The 16,554-nt window shown below is 47.2% G+C and overlaps 1 protein-coding gene across 7 annotated transcripts in view; it reads left to right on the forward strand.

Annotated features, from left to right (window-relative positions):
• The window catches only part of LOC132383059 (phosphofurin acidic cluster sorting protein 2-like), a 301,168-nt gene that overhangs the window by 243,896 nt on the left and 40,718 nt on the right, over positions 1 to 16,554 (forward strand). For all 7 annotated transcript variants that reach the window (XM_059953785.1, XM_059953814.1, XM_059953804.1 and 4 more), the window contains one exon: positions 15,905 to 16,059. In XM_059953785.1, coding sequence (XP_059809768.1) covers positions 15,905 to 16,059 — 155 coding nt within the window. The remainder of the gene's footprint in view (positions 1 to 15,904; positions 16,060 to 16,554) is intronic.

Genomic DNA, 16,554 nt, shown 5'->3' on the forward strand with positions numbered 1-16,554 from the left:
GGCAACCATTTCAGCTCTTAGAAAAAGCTTCTGACTATCCACACGATCAATGCCTGTCATCATCAGTTGACCTCTAAGTTACGTTGTGTCACTGTATATCTGCATTGATGGCTAAGCATTGTTAAATGGAGCATTTAGTGTGTTTTCAGCTTTGCTGTATTTTGGCTGGCATACCATTAGTTCAGTTGAACTTAATAGAAAACTTGAAGAGCCTGTTGTCTAGGGTTTGGAGTGCATTGGGCTGGTAAGAGCGGCATGCTTACACCATGTACAGGCTGTAAATCAGAAGGAAGAATGAGCTATAAGAAGCAGGATTAGAGTGCCATGATTCAATGATTGTCAGTAGTTTCAGCTACATTTCTCAGTTACTGCTGCCCAAAATATGGACTTTGCTATTTCCCTTATGGAGTGGATTGATGGAGGTGGTCTGGACCTCACAGCTGTGCATGAGTGGCAGGTGTCCAGAATCTGCATTCGTGTTGAATTACTGACAGTGACTGAGCTTTAAAATAGCTTTGCAACATGGTATTTAAAAATGTATAACTTTTAAATACTATGTAAAATGTATAAGATCTTTGATTTTTTTTTGATGCACTGTTGTCAGGTCTTTGATGTTTGGTTGCAGTGATTTATCTCCTTGGTGAACCCTTGCCACTAGTTTCTCTGGATGGCCTCCTTGCCTCCTGTGGGCAACGGACATTCCCCTTCCTTTCCACCACAGGCAGCCCTGCACCAAGGCTGCTTAAGCATATTGCTTGGACTTTGTGGGAGAATATTAAATTAGAGCAGGGAAAAATACAAGAGCATTAGGTAGGAACTAGGGAGAGTTAATTGGGAACAGCTGTTTTTGTGCAAGTCCACTCCTAACATGTGGAGGGTGTTTGAAGACCAAGAGTACAAGACAGGTATGTTCCGGTCAGAAGGAAGGACATGGTCGGCAAGGTAAGAGAACCTTGGATGTTGAGAGAGATGATGAATTTAGTCAAGAAGAAAAGTATGTAAAGCTTCAGAAGCTAGAATGAAACAGAACCCTTGAGGATTATAAAGATGCCTGAAAAGAACTCAGGAAAGGAATTGGGAAATCCAGGTGTGGCTATGAAAAAAAACCTTGGCAAGTAGGATTAAAGTGAATCCAAAGGCAGTTTGTATATACACTAAGAGCAAGAGGATGACTAGGGAGAGGGTAGGATAAAGGAGGGGGGTAGTCTTGGGTGTCTTAAAGAGTATTAAAATGGATAAGCCTGCAGGGCCTGATGGGATATACCCCAGGTTATTGAGAGAATTAAGAGAATAGATTGTTGGGATCTTTACCAACATCTTTCCACAGACAAGGTCCCAGAGGACAAGAGAGTAACTAATGTTGTTCCATTATTCAAGAAGGGAACTAGGGATAGTCTTGGAAGCTATAGGGCGGTGAGTTTCATGTCAGTAGTATAGAAGTTATTGGAGAGAATTCTTACATATAGGATATATGAGCATTTAGGCCTAATTAGGAAGAGCCAACGTGGATTTGTCGGGGCAAGTTTTATCTTACTTACTTGATTGGGTTTTTTGACGTAATGAATGTGATTGATGAAGGAAAAGCTGTGGATGGATTTTAGTATGGCATTTGACAAGTTTGCTCTTTGGAGGATCATCAAGAAGATTACGATGCATGGGGTCCATAGTGAATTGACCATTTGGATTCAGAACCGACTTGCCCACAGAGGACAGAGGGTAGTGGTCATAGGGCCTTATTCTAGCTGGAGGTCTGTGATAAGTGGTGTTCTGCAGGGATCGTACTGGGACCTCTGCTGTTTGTGATGTACTATCTATAGATGACCTGAAAATGGAGATAGGTGGGTTAGTAAGTTTAGTGATGTTACAATGATTGGTAGTGTTGTACATAGTCTAGAAGACTGGTAAAGAACACAGCTGGACATAGATCAGTTATAGGTAGGGGCAGAGAAATGACAGATGGAGTTTAACCCAGCCAAATGTGAAATGTTGTACCTTGATAGGTCAAATGTAAAGAAATAGTACACCGTTAAGGACAAGGCCCTTAACAGTGTTGATGTACTGAGGGATCTTGGGATTGAAATTCATAGCTTCCTGAAAGTGCTACACAAGTTGCTAGGGTGGCTAAGAAGGCATATGTCATGCTTGCCTCTATTAGTTGAGGCATTGAGTTCAAAAGTCTGGAAGTTATGTTGCAGCTTTAGAAAACTCTAGTTAGGCTTTATCTGGAGTATGCATTCAATTCTGGTCACCCTGTTATAGGAAGGAGGGTGTGTAGAAGACGTTTACCTGTGGAGGAGGGGGAACTGCGCAGGCGCAAGTGACGTCAGCGTCAAGCGCGCACTTTAAAAGGCAGGACTTCTTTTCAGAGCGGGCAGCGGAGTCCGTGGAAGCAGAGTCCTGGGCTTTGGCTAAGTGGGCTTCGGCGTAAGGGGACTTCGGTAAGCTTGTGTGATTGCTCGCTGAGGGGAAGAAGGTAAGGTCGCTAGGTGCTTTTTAGACTTATTCTATTAATTCAGTTCAGGTATGGGGGAGACAGTCAGAGCAGTGGTGTGCTCTGTATGCAGTATGTGGGAAGTCAGGGTCAACACAGTTGTCCATGATGACCACACCTGCAAGAGGTGCGTCCAGCTGCAGCTCCTATCAGCCCGAGTTAGGGAGTTGGAGATGGAGCTGGATGAACTACGGATCATTCGGGAGGCAGAGGCAGAGATAGATAGGAGTTATCAGGAGGTAGTCACACCAAAAAACCAATAAGTAGGCAGATGGGTGACGGTCCAGAGAGGCAGGGGGAGCAGGCAGAGAGAGCAGAGCACCCCTGCGGCCATTCCCATTAACAATAAGTATACCGTACTGGATACTGTTGATGGGGATGACCTACCAGGAATGAGTTGTAGTGGTCCTGCCTCTGGCACAGAGGTTGAACCCTCAACTAGAAAGGGGAGGAGGGAAGAGAAGAGAGCGATAGTTTTAGGGGATTCTATAGTTAGGGGGGCAGATAGGAGATTTTGTGGGGCAGATCGGGAGTCTCAGATGGTATGTTGCCTCCCTGGTGCCAGGGTCCGGGACATCTCAGATCGGGTGCAGGCTATTCTTGAGAATGAGGGCATGAACCCAGATGTAGTGGTCCATGTAGGGACCAATGATGTAGGTAAGGTGAGTGAGGGGGTCCTGCTTAGAGAGTTCAGGGAGTTAGGAGTGAAGCTGAAAGGCAGGACCTCCAGGGTGACAATCTTGGGATTGCTACCTGTGCCACGTGCGAGTGAGGCGAAGAATAGAATGATTATGCACATTAATACGAGGCTGAGAGCATGGTGCAGGAAGGAAGGGTTCAGGTTTTTGGATAATTGGTCTTTGTTCCAGGGACATTGGGATCTGTTTCGAAGGGACGGTATACATCTGAACCGGAGGGGTACTAACATTCTTGCAGGAGTGTTTGCCAGTGCTGCTCGGGGGGGGGGGGGGGTTAAACTAGATGTGCAGGGGGCAGGGATCCAGATCCAGAGGGTTGGTCAGAAGGAGCATGGGGTTAAATGTGTAGAAGGTTTGGGTGATCTTGAGAAGGTCATCAAAATTCAGGGTGCAATTAGCCCGATGGAAGTTCAAGGAGCTGGGTTAGGTACAGTAGACAGTGTTTTAAGCAAAGAGAGGAGGAATGGGCTAAGAATTCTATACTTGAATGCGCGTAGTGTCAGAAATAAGACAGATGAGCTTGAAGCTCAGATGAAAATGGGGAACTACGATATTGTTGGGATAACGGAGACATGGCTGCAAGGGGATCAGGCCTGGGAATTGAGTGTACCAGGGTATACGTGCTATCGTAGAGACAGAAATATGGGAAGAGGGGGTGGGGTGGCCCTGTTGGTGAGGAATGAGATTCAGTCCTTAGCAAGAGGTGACTTGGGAACAGGGGAAGTAGAGTCTGTGTGGATTGAGCTGAGGAACGGTAAGGGTAAAAAGACCCTAATGGGTGTTGTGTACAGGCCCCCAAACAGTAGCGTGGATATTGGGTACAAGTTGATTAGGGAGTTAACATTGGCATGTGCCAAAGGTAATGCAGTCGTTATGGGAGATTTCAACATGCAGGTGAACTGGGAGAATCAGGTAGGTGCTGGACCCCAGGATAGGGAGTTTGTGGAATGTCTAAGGGATGTATTTTTGGAACAGCTTGTGCTTGAGCCAACCAGGAACGAGGCTATTTTGGACTTGGTGATGTGTAATGAACAGGAATTGATAAGTGATCTTGAAGTAAAGGAGCCATTAGGAAGTAGTGATCATAACATGATAAATTTTTATCTACAATTTGAGAGGGATAAGGGCAGATCAGAGGTGTCAGTGTTGCAATTAAATAAAGGAGACTACGGAGCCATGAGGGAAGAGCTGGCCAAAGTTAAATGGGCGGATGCCCTGGCAGGAAAGACTGGATCAGCAGTGGCAGATATTCCTGGGCATAATACAAAAGATGCAAAAGCAGTTCATTCCAATGAGAAGGAAGGATTCAAAGAGGGGGAAGGGGCCACAGTGGTTGACAAAGGAAGTCAGAGATTGTATAGCATTAAAGAAAAAGAAGTATGACAGGGCTAAGATGAGTGGGAATAAAGATGATTGGGAAAGTTTTAAGGAACAGCAGATCTTAACTAAAAAAGCAATACGGAGAGAAATAATCAGGTATGAGCTCAGTCTAGCCAGGAATATAAAAGGGGATAGCAAAAGCTTTTTTAGCTATGTGAAGAGAAAGAAAGTTAAGAACAATGTTGGCCCCTTGAAGAATGAATTGGGAGAAATTGTTATGGGAAACAGGGAAATGGCAACAGAATTTAATGCATACTTTAGATCTGTCTTCACCAGGGAGGACACAAGCAATCTCCCAGATGGATGGATGGGCCAGGGTCATAAGATATCAGAGGAATTGAGACAGATTGACATTAGGAAAGAAACTGTGATGAGTAGACTGGTAGGACTGAAGGCTAATAAATCCCCGGGTCCAGATGGTCTGCATCCGAGGGTTCTAAAAGAGGTGGCTCAGGAAATTGTGGATGCATTGGTAATCATTTTCCAATGTTCCTTAGATTCAGGATCAGTTCCTGAAGATTGGAGAGTGGCTAATGTTATCTCACTTTTCAAGAAGGGAGGGAAGGAGAAAACGGAGAACTATCGCCCTGTTAGCCTAACGTCAGTCGTGGGGAAGATGCTTGAGTCCATTATTAAGGACGAAATAGTGGCACATCTTGATGACAGAAATAGGATTAGGCCGAGCCAGCATGGATTTACCAAGGGCAAATCATGCTTGACTAATCTGTTGGAATTTTTTGAGGGTGTAACAAGGATGTTAGACGAGGGTAAGCCAGTGGATGTTGTGTACCTAGATTTTCAGAAGGTATTCGATAAGGTGCCACATAGGAGATTGGTGAGTAAAATCAGAGCTCATGGCATTGGGGGCAGGGTTTCAACATGGATAGAAAACTGGTTGGCAGATAGAAAGCAAAGGGTAGCAGTGAATGGGTGTTTCTCGGACTGGCTGGAGGTGACTAGTGGGGTACCACAGGGCTCTGTATTGGGACCACAGCTCTTTACGATTTATGTCAACGATTTAGATGAGGGCATGGAAAACTATATCAGCAAGTTTGCTGACGATATTAAACCGGGTGGCAGTGTGACATGCGAAGAGGACGTTAGGAGAATACAGGGAGACTTGGATAGGCTGCGTGAGTGGGCAGATATTTGGCAGATGTCATTCAATGTGAATAAATGTGAAGTTATCCACTTTGGAAGCAGGAACAAGAGGGCAGAGTATTGTCTGAACGGTGTAGAGTTACGTAAGGGAGAAATGCAAAGAGACCTAGTTCACCAGTCAATGAAGGTGAATGAGCAAGTGCAACAGGCAGTGAAGAGGGCAAATGGAATGTTGGCCTTTGTTACAAGGGGAATTGAGTACAAGAGCAAGGATGTCCTTTTGCATTTGTACAGGGCCCTGGTGAGACCACACCTGGAATATTGTGTACAGTTTTGGTCTCCAGGTTTAAGGAAGGACATTCTGGCAATTGAGGAAGTGCAGCGTAGATTCACTAGGTTGATTCCTGGGATGGCAGGGCTGTCTTACGCAGAGAGATTGGAGAGATTGGGCTTGTACACGCTGGAATTGAGGAGATTGAGAGGGGATCTGATTGAAACGTTTAAGATAATTAAAGGATTTGATAGGATTGAGGCAGGAAATATGTTCCAGATGTTGGGCGAGTCCAGTACCAGAGGGCATGGATTGAGAATAAGAGGTCAGTTATTTAAAACAGAGTTGAGGAAGAGCTTCTTCTCCCAGAGAGTTGTGGAGGTGTGGAATGCACTGCCTCGGAAGACGGTGGAGGCCAATTCTCTGGATGCTTTCAAGAAGGAGCTAGATAGATATCTGATGGATAGGGGATATGGGGACAAGGCAGGGACTGGGTATTGATAGTGAATGATCAGCCATGATCTCAGAATGGCGGTGCAGACTCGAGGGGCCGAATGGTCTACTTCTGCACCTATTGTCTATTGTCTATTGTTTACCAGGATTCTGCCTGGATTAGAGGGCACGTGCTGTAATGAGAGGTTGGACAAACCTGGAGATCTGATAGAGGTTTCTAAGATTATGGGAGGCATAGATAGAGCAGACAATGTTTTTCCTAGGGTTGAAATGTCTAATGACATCCATTTAAGGTGAGAGAGGATAAATTCAAAGGAGATGTGAGGGACTTGTTTTTTTACACAGAGTGATGTGTGCTTGGAATGTGTTGTTGGAGTGGTGGCAGATACATTAGAGACAAGCGAATTTTAGATAGGCTCATAAATATAAGGAAAATGGAAGGATATGGGCATTGTGTAGGTAGAAGAGACTAGTTTGGATGGCAGTTTGATTACTAATTTAAGTGGTTTGGCACAACTTTGTGAGCTGAAGGGCTTGTTACTGTGCTGTACTAGTGTTCTAACTCAGCAGGTCAGGCAGCATCTGTGGAAAGGAATAAACAGTTTTGGCCTAAAACATTGATTGTTTATTCATCTCTATAAATGTGGTCTTGTAGCGCCTCATTTCCTAGCGTATCCGAACCGACTCACAATTAGATAGCCTACGGGGGTTTGCGAGCACAGAGCTTTGGAGCCTCTTCGCCATGGGGGGCCGGTTGACAGAGGCTTAAAAGTGAGGCTGAAGTTTTCGAATAAAGTTTTTCCTTCGACTGCAGTTACCCGTGTCGTAATTTTAGCGCTGCTTGTAGCACACCGCTACAATTGGTGACCCCGACGGTCCAAACGGTTTTTGGACCAGAAATGACCGACGCCGCCTCTGTTCATGCGGTTTCGTTGAAACTGCCGGGTTTCTGGACACAGCGCCCGGACCTATGGTTCCAGCAAGCCGAAGCCCAATTCCACGTTCGCCGGATCACCTCAGAAGACACCCGCTACTACTACGTGGTGGGCTCCCTCGACCAGGACACAGCTGCCCAGGCCGCGGAGTTCGTACAGTCGCCCCCGGCAGACGGCAAGTACACGGAATTCAAAGCCCTGCTCCTCAGGACTTTCGGACTCTCACGGCGCGAGCGGGCTGCCCGTTTACTGCACCTGGATGGCTTGGGCGACAGACCTCCATCGGCTTTAATGAATGAGATGTTGTCTCTGGCCGAGGGACACACAGGCCTCATGTTTGAGCAGGCATTCCTGGAGCAGCTGCCCGAGGACATACGCCTGCTGCTGTCCGACGCGGATTTCAGTGACCCCCGGAAGGTGGCAGCCCGGGCGGACTTGCTGTGGAACGCCAAAAAGGTGAGCGGGGCGTCCATCGCACAGATCTCCCAGCCACGCTCCCGGCAGCAAACCAGTCCAGGCCCGGCCGCAGAGCCCACTAACCCCCGGCCCAATGACCACTGGTGCTTCTACCACCAGCGGTGGGGCGCAGAAGCCCGCCGTTGCCGCCCGCCCTGCAAGTTCCCGGGAAACGCCAGGGCCAGCCGCCGCTGATGGCTACGGCGGCTGGCCATCGGGATAGCCTCCTGTATGTGTGGGATAGAAGGTCGGGACGCCGGTTTTTGGTCGATACTGGGGCTGAGATCAGCGTTTTACCTCCGACGAGTTACGACACCCGCAGCAGGGCACCGGGTCCCCCCCTGAGGGCCGTGAATGGCAGCACAGTAAGGACCTATGGCACCCGTCAGGTGCAGCTACTGTTCGGCCCCAGCCAGTTCACGTGGGACTTCACACTGGCCGTCGTAGCCCAACCGCTTCTGGGTGCGGATTTTTTGCGAGCTCACAGCCTGCTGGTTGAGCTGCCCAGGAAGAGACTGGTACACGCCGAGACCTTTCAGACGTTCTCCCTGGGCGCGGCCCAGTTGCCAGCCCCTCACCTCGGCTCCATCACGCTGTCCGTCAACGATTTCACCAGGGTCCTGGCGGAGTTCCCATCGGTTCTGGCACCGCAGTTCACAGCAGCCATGCCCAGGCACGGCGTACAGCACCACATCCCGACACAGGGACCACCCCTCCATGCCCGTGCTCGGCGGCTTCCCCCGGACAAGCTCCGACTGGCGAAGGAGGAGTTCCAGAGAATGGAGGAATTGGGGATCATCCGGCAGTCCGACAGCCCCTGGGCTTCCCCCCTGCACATGGTGCCCAAAGCGACGGGGGGCTGGAGACCGTGCGGCGACTACCGCAGGCTGAACGAGGCTACCACACCGGACCGCTACCGTGTGCCGCACATTCAGGACTTTGCGGCAAACCTGCACGGCGCCCGGATCTTCTCCAAGGTCGACCTTGTCCGAGGGTACCATCAAGTCCCGATGCATCCTGACGACGTCCCCAAAACGGCTCTCATCACCCCGTTTGGCCTCTTCGAGTTCCTCCGCATGCCGTTCGGCCTGAAGAATGCCGCACAGACGTTCCAGCGGTTAATGGACGCGGTGGGACGGGACCTGGACTTCGCGTTCATCTATTTGGATGACATCCTCATAGCCAGCGGCAGTCGTCAGGAGCATCTGTCCCACCTCCGTCAACTCTGCGCCCGACTGAGTGAGTACGGTCTTACAATCAACCCTGCCAAATGCCAGTTCGGACTTGATACCATTGACTTCCTGGGCCACAGGATTACTAAAGACGGGGCAACCCCTCTGCCCGCTAAGGTAGATGCGGTCCGCCACTTCCCCCGACCCACCACGATCAAAGGCCTTCAGGAATTCGTAGGTATGGTCAATTTCTACCGCCGCTTCCTCCCTTCAGCTGCCCGGATCATGCGCCCCCTGTTCGCCCTGATGTCGGGTCCGAGCAAGAACATTACCTGGGACGAGGAGTCCGCCGCCGCTTTCGTTCAAACGAAGGAAGCTTTGGCTGACGCCGCAATGCTAGTACATCCCAGAATGGACACCCCTACCGCCCTCACAGTGGACGCATCAAACACGGCAGTCGGTGGGGTGCTGGAGCAGCTCATCGCAGGTCGCTGGCAACCCCTGGCGTTTTTCAGCAAACACCTGCGGCCACCCGAGCTCAAGTACAGTGCTTTTGACCGGGAACTGTTGGCGCTCTACCTGGCAATCCGGCATTTCAGGTACTTCCTAGAAGGTCGGCCCTTCACCGCGTTCACGGACCACAAACCGCTTACCTTTGCGTTTACGAAAGCATCCGACCCCTGGTCATCCCGCCAGCAACGCCACCTGTCCTACATCTCTGAATACACAACGGATGTCCGGCACGTCTCGGGTAAGGACAATGTCGTGGCGGATGCGCTCTCTCGCCCTACCGTTCATGCCCTTTCCCAAGGGGTAGACTTTGAGGCACTGGCAGAGGCACAGCAGGTAGATGAGGAGATTCCGAGTTACAGGACTGCAGTCTCTGGTTTGCAGCTCCAGGACTTCCCCGTGGGCCCAGGTGAGAGGACCCTACTCTGTGACGTCGCCACCGGCCAGCCCCGTCCGGTCGTCCCCGCAGCCTGGCGGCGACGTGTTTTCGACTCCATTCATAACTTGGCGCATCCCTCCATCCGGACAACTGTCCGGCTGGTTTCCAGCAGGTTCGTTTGGCACGGTCTCCGCAAACAGGTCAGTGAATGGGCCAGAACGTGCATGCACTGCCAGACGGCCAAGGTTCAGCGGCACACCAAAGCCCCACCGCAGCAGTTCCATCCCGCCCACCGGCGTTTCGACCACATTCATGTGGATATCGTGGGCCCCCTGCCAGTGTCGCGCGGAGCGCGTTACCTCCTGACTATCGTGGACCGGTTCACAAGATGGCCAGAGGCGGTCCCGCTCACCGACACCACCTCCGAATCTTGCGCCCGAGCCCTGCTCGCCACCTGGATATCCCGCTTTGGTGTACCAGCCCACATTACCTCCGACAGAGGCGCCCAGTTCACCTCCAGCCTGTGGTCAGCTATGGCCAGCCTTTTGGGGACTCAGCTGCACCACACAACTGCCTACCACCCACAGTCGAACGGGCTAGTGGAGCGTTTCCACCGTCACCTGAAGTCGGCCCTCATGGCCCGCCTGCGAGGAGCCAACTGGGCGGACGAGCTTCCCTGGGTCCTTCTCGGCATCCGCACAGCGCCCAAGGACGACCTGCACGCCTCGTCGGCCGAGTTGGTATACGGCGCGCCCCTGGCCGTCCCCGGGGAGTTCCTACCAGCCCCGAGGGGGCAAGAGGAAGAACCCGCTGCAGTCCTGGGCAGACTTCGCGAGAAGCTCGGTAACCTGGCCCCATACCCACTTCACAGCTTGGGCGGCACCCGACCTGCGTACCCAAAGACCTACGGAACTGTAAGTTTGTGTTTGTACGAAGGGGCGGGCATCGGCCACCGCTGCAGCGGCCATACGAGGGGCCGTTTACGGTGCTCCGGAACAACGGGTCCACGTTCGTGCTGGACGTTGGGGGGAAGGAGGAGGTTTTCACGGTGGACCGCCTCAAGCCGGCCCATGTGGACCTGGCGCAACCGGCCGAGTTTCCGGCGCCTCGGCGCAGAGGCCGACCTCCCAAGCAGGTTCTGGCCCAGGCTGTGGACATTGGGGGGTGTATCGCCGGTTCTGGGGGGGGGTTATGTAGCGCCTCATTTCCTAGCGTATCCGAACCGACTCACAATTAGATAGCCTACGGGGGTTTGCGAGCACAGAGCTTTGGAGCCTCTTCGCCATGGGGGGCCGGTTGACAGAGGCTTAAAAGTGAGGCTGAAGTTTTCGAATAAAGTTTTTCCTTCGACTGCAGTTACCGACTCCGTGTCGTAATTTTAGCGCTGCTTGTAGCACACCGCTACAGTCTGACCTGCTGAGTTCCTCCAGCATTTTGTGTATGTTGCTCCCCAGAAATCTATGTGGAGCACAATATTATCTATACAGGATAAGACAGCAATCAATAGACTCATTCCAGTGGCTCGTCATAGAGAAGTACAACACAGAAACAGGCCCTTTGGCAATCTAGTCCATGCCAAAATGATTTAAACTGTCTACTCCCAACAACTTGCATCAGGCCATAGCCCTCTATATCCTGACTATCCTTGTACCTATTCAGACTTCACTTAAATCTTGAAATCTAGCTCACATGCACCAATTGTGCTGGCCGCTCATTCCATACTCCCATGTCCTTCTAAGTGGAGAAGTTTCCCCTCATGTTGGCCTTAAACTTCTCACCTTTCTCCTTTAACCAATTTCCTCTGTTTGTAATCCCACTCAACCTCAGTGGAAAAAGCTTGCTTGCATCAACCCTATCTATACCGCTCATAATTTTGTATACCTTAATGAATCTCCTCTTCATCGTCTATATTTTAAAGAATATAGTCCTAACCCATTCAATCTTTCTTTATAACTCAGATCCTCCAGACCTGGCACATCCTTGTAAATTTTTTCTGTACTTGTTCAACCTTGTTTCCATCTTTCCTGAAGACAGGTGACCAGAATTGCACACAATACTCCAAATTAGGCCTCACCAACGTCTTCTACAACTTCAACACAACATCCTACCTCCTGTACTCAATACATTAATCTATGAAGGCCTCTGTGCCAAATGCTTTCTTTATGACTCTATCTACCTGTGACGCCACTTTCAAAGAATCAAGGACCTATATTCCCAGATCCCTTTGTTCTACCATACTCCTCAGTGCTCTACCATTCATTGTATAAGACCTACCCTGGTTAGTCCTACCAAAGTGCAAAACCTAACATTTGTCTACATTGATTTCCATCGGCCATTTTTTAGCCCATTTTTCCAGCTGGTACCGTTTCCTCTGCATGCTGTGATAGCCTTCCTCACTGTCCACTCTACTCCTATCTTGGTATCATCTGCAAACTAGCTAATCAAATTAACCACATTATCATCCTGATCATTGATATGGATGACAAACAACAACACACCCAGCACTGATCCCTGTAGCACTCCACTAGTCACAGGCCTCCATTCAGAGAGGCAACCCTCTACTGCCACTCTCTGGCTCCTCCCACAAAGCCAATATTTAATCCAATTTGCTACCTTATCTAGAATGCCGAGTGAACTTATTTGGCCAACTTCCCATGGGGTACTTTGCTAAAGTCCACGTAGACAACATCCACTGCCTTGTCTTCATCAACTTTCCTGGTAAAACCTCCTGAAAAAGCTCTTTAAGATTGGTTAGATGTGACCTACCAAGCACAAAGCCCTGCTGACTATCCTTAGTCAGACCATGTCTATTCAAATACTAAGATATCTGGTTTCTTTGAATACCTTCCGTTAACTTTCCCACAACTGATGTCAGACTCATCGGCCTATAATTTCCTGTTTTCTTTTGCTTGGAACTGTTTTAAACAGTGGAACAACATTGGCTATCCTCCAATCCACTGGAACCTCTCCTGTCACTAAGGATGATTTAACTGTTCTCTTTTAGGGCCCCAGCAATTTCTGTACTTGCCTTCTGTAGGATCCAAAGGAAACTCTGTCAGGCCCTGGGGATTTATCCACCTTGACTTGCCTTGGAATAGCAAACACCTCCTCTGTAATATGCGCAGAACCCATGAAGTTGATGCCACTTTGCCACACTTCTATAGACTCTGTGTCCATCTCTGCTTAATTCAGAGTGACCAGTGCTACTGCTTCCTGACAATTAATGTGAAGAATCCCAGTAAGGACTAAAAAACACAGTCGTAACCTGATTTAGCTGCACTGTCTACTGTGATACTGTGTTTTGGCTCTGTCTGACAAATTGCTCTTTGTAGCCTTGTTGGAGTCCATAAATAATGTTCAGGCATTTTGCCCAAGACAAGAATTGGGTAGTTTGATTTGTAGCTGTTTTTGACTTCTGTAGTGAGAGGCATTGACTGAAATCAACACCAAGTCTGCAAAGGGAACAAATTAACTTGTTCTTTGAGCCAAGCACAGAGGATGCATACGAGGAACTTGACTTCCACACTTACACTTGCAACTATTTTAAATTTGAGATGCTTAATGCTGCCCCAGATTCAGCTCACCTGTTGTTGAAATCCCCATTATTAAGTAACTCTTCCAGCAAAAATCTAACCATCCGCTCTTTCACTTCAACGTGTTGAAATTCTCCTTCCTACAATATCATTTACACTTGATCTATTCAATCTTCACATGGGTCCTCATAACTTTCTGGTTAAACATTATCTTGATTTTAATATGCTCATCCTTTAAGGATTTGCATGGCTTATCTCATCCTTATCTCGGTAATCTACTTTCTCGGCCCAAAATGTTGACTATTTATTCATTTCCATTGATACTGCCTGATCTGCTGAGTTCCTCCTGAGTTTTGTATGTGTTGCTTGGATTTCCAGCATTTGCAGACTTTCTCATATTTACAGATTGTCTGTGCTCTTTTAATTCCAGTTTCTTTCACAATATTAACCATTGGCAGCTAGTCCTTTCTCAACAAAAGCATTTTGTGTTAGAATTCTCACCCTAGATCCTTAATCTGTACCATCTCTTAAGAAGTGTCTTAAAGCGTACCACTCTGACCAGACTTTAAGTTTTATTGAAAAATCATTATCAGAACTTGATGGACTCCAGATCACAGTTTCTTTGGGGCCTTTTGCTATTGCTTACACGTTGTGGGGGAGGAAATGGTGCTTCTGTTGGTGCAAGTGGCAAGAGGGTCAATGTTTCTGTTGCTTGTGTAGGGAGCGGGAAGAGGTTTTGGGTTCTTTGGGGTTTCTTGTTTCGTGGATGTCTCTGTGAAGAGTAAGAATTTCAGGTTGTATACTGTATACATTTTCTGATATTAAATTGAACCATTTGATTTGAAAATTTCATAAATCACCTAGTTCAACTGGAATGCATCCATAATTGCCAAAAAATACAAAGGAAGGTAAAAACATTGGTCTCAATTATTTTAATTTTCAGAATTAATGTTGGATAACTGAAGAATTTGTAATGTAAAGAAAGGGGAGGCAGTAAATGAATCAGCCAATGTTGGGAAAGTAACAGGAAGAACTAAAAGAACTAGAGAAATCATTGACGTCGATTGTAATAAAGAAATTCAGTCTGACTAATCCAAAGATATAACTCATTAATGCAACAAATGTCTCTTGGCCTTCATTTGATGAAGTACAGAAGGATAAGGGTAGATCTCATTGACATGTACCAGATACAGAAAAGCCTAGATAAAGTGGACATAGAAAGGATGTTTCCACTGGTAGGGGAGTCTAGGACCTGAGGGCACACTCTCAAAATAATGGAATGTCCCTTTGAAATGGAGAAGAAATTTTTTCAGCCAGATGGTGGTGAGCAAGTGGAATTTGTTGCCACAGAGGGCTGTGGAGGCCACATCATTGGCTATATTTAAGGAAAAGATTGATAGGTTCTTGATTGGTAAGAAGGAGTAGGCAGGAGAACAGAGCTGAAAATTAAATCAGCCGTGATTGAATGGTGGAGCAGACAATGGGTCGAGTGGTCTAATTCTGCTGCTGTGCCTTTTATACTGATTTTTATATAAAGTTCTTGAAGATGTTCAACAAGAGTGATGAAAAATATAAGTGGCTGAAGAATTAACAGAATTATTGGAATACTAATAGATAAAATTGCTCAGTAGTGTGAAGCTGAGGGTGATAGGTGATGGATGTTTTCAGACGGCTGAGGGAAGAGGGTAAAAGATTTGCAAATGTCAATTTTACTTTGCAATGTTGATATGTGGCTGATGCTATAAAATATGTAGAAGTTTAAAAAACTGACTAAGTAGTAGTGATAAGGATAGTTAGAGGCCTCAAAATGACATGGGCAGCTGGTGTGAAGTAGTGATGGCCTATGGAGAATGGATATGGAAACATATCACAAATGGCAGTATCTTGGAAAGTGTATGTGGCTACATATCTTGGTACTTCTATAGAATCAAAAGCCATTAGGCCATGTTGATAAGATGGTTTATAAATGTAAAAGCCAATGCATTATCCCTGAACTGAAAAGAAACATTTGTTATGCCCTCGTTGGAATATTAATAAAGATACAAAGGTAGCAAATGCAAACAAATCTAATTAAGAGCAAATGTTGGCATTGTAATCCTTGGAACAAAGAAGCAACCTACTAGCAAGAGCTTTTGTTGGAATGAGAAAAGAAAAATTAAACCTAGACCAAAATTCAAGTTTTTTTCATCGATACCTATTGGGATGTGCAATACTGTCTGGAAAAAAGTAGCAGCAGCTGATTCATAAATTTTGAAGAGGAATAGACTGAAAACAGATGAAGAACACAAGAGGTTATGAGGCAAAGGAAGGCATGATTGCTCTTTCCAAAAGCCAGCACAAACTTGCTGAACCAGATGACTTCCGTCTTCATTATTGCATTAATACCACTTCCAATGGCTTGATGTCAGATTTTGTTTGAAATGAACCTTGAGATAATTTATTGTTAAAACTTGCACTTGTGTGTTAGCTTTTGTTAAGGCGGAATTTTTAAAAATACAAACACCAATTTTCCTTTTTGTTTTCAGCTGTAACTGTAACTCCCAAACTCCAAATCCCATTAAAGTGACGGTGGCAGGAGCCCAACATTTCCTGAGTGCTATTCTACGGCTCTTTGTGGAGCAGCTGTCGCACAAGACACCTGACTGGTTTGGCTACATGAGGTTTCTCATTATTCCTCTTGGTATGTTCATTTCACAATTGAAAGTAATGTAAAGTAGCTCATAATAGATCATAATGCCCAAAATTGCCATTTTCTATTGCCCTCCCCAGTTAACAAACTGATTTACAGACTTTCTTAAGTCGATTTCGTGCACAAATCGGAGAATATGCAAAGGTCACTCAATGGTATAACAATGGACGCATCAAATGTACACGAGGCTAAAAGAACAATTACTAAAGTGGAAAGAGATCTACCATCTGTACGTCAGTCTTTATAACTTAATAACATGTGAGCTTGCTTTTACGTAGGGTTGTGCATAAGTCAGGTGATGGTAACTTGCATGCAGCCCTCACGTTGATTTTGCTTTAGCAGGAAAATTGTCTTTCAGCATCTGCACATGTTGGTAAGCCTAGAATGAGTATTTGTGTAGGTAGTTTGGTTGTTAAATAACAAAGAAGAGATATCAGGCAAATACTCTCTGTGTCAAGCCTAAAAAGTTGTAGAGTGACCTCCAAA

Source organism: Hypanus sabinus, chromosome 2 (genome assembly GCF_030144855.1).
Source record: "Hypanus sabinus isolate sHypSab1 chromosome 2, sHypSab1.hap1, whole genome shotgun sequence".
NCBI classification, from domain to species: domain Eukaryota; kingdom Metazoa; phylum Chordata; class Chondrichthyes; order Myliobatiformes; family Dasyatidae; genus Hypanus; species Hypanus sabinus.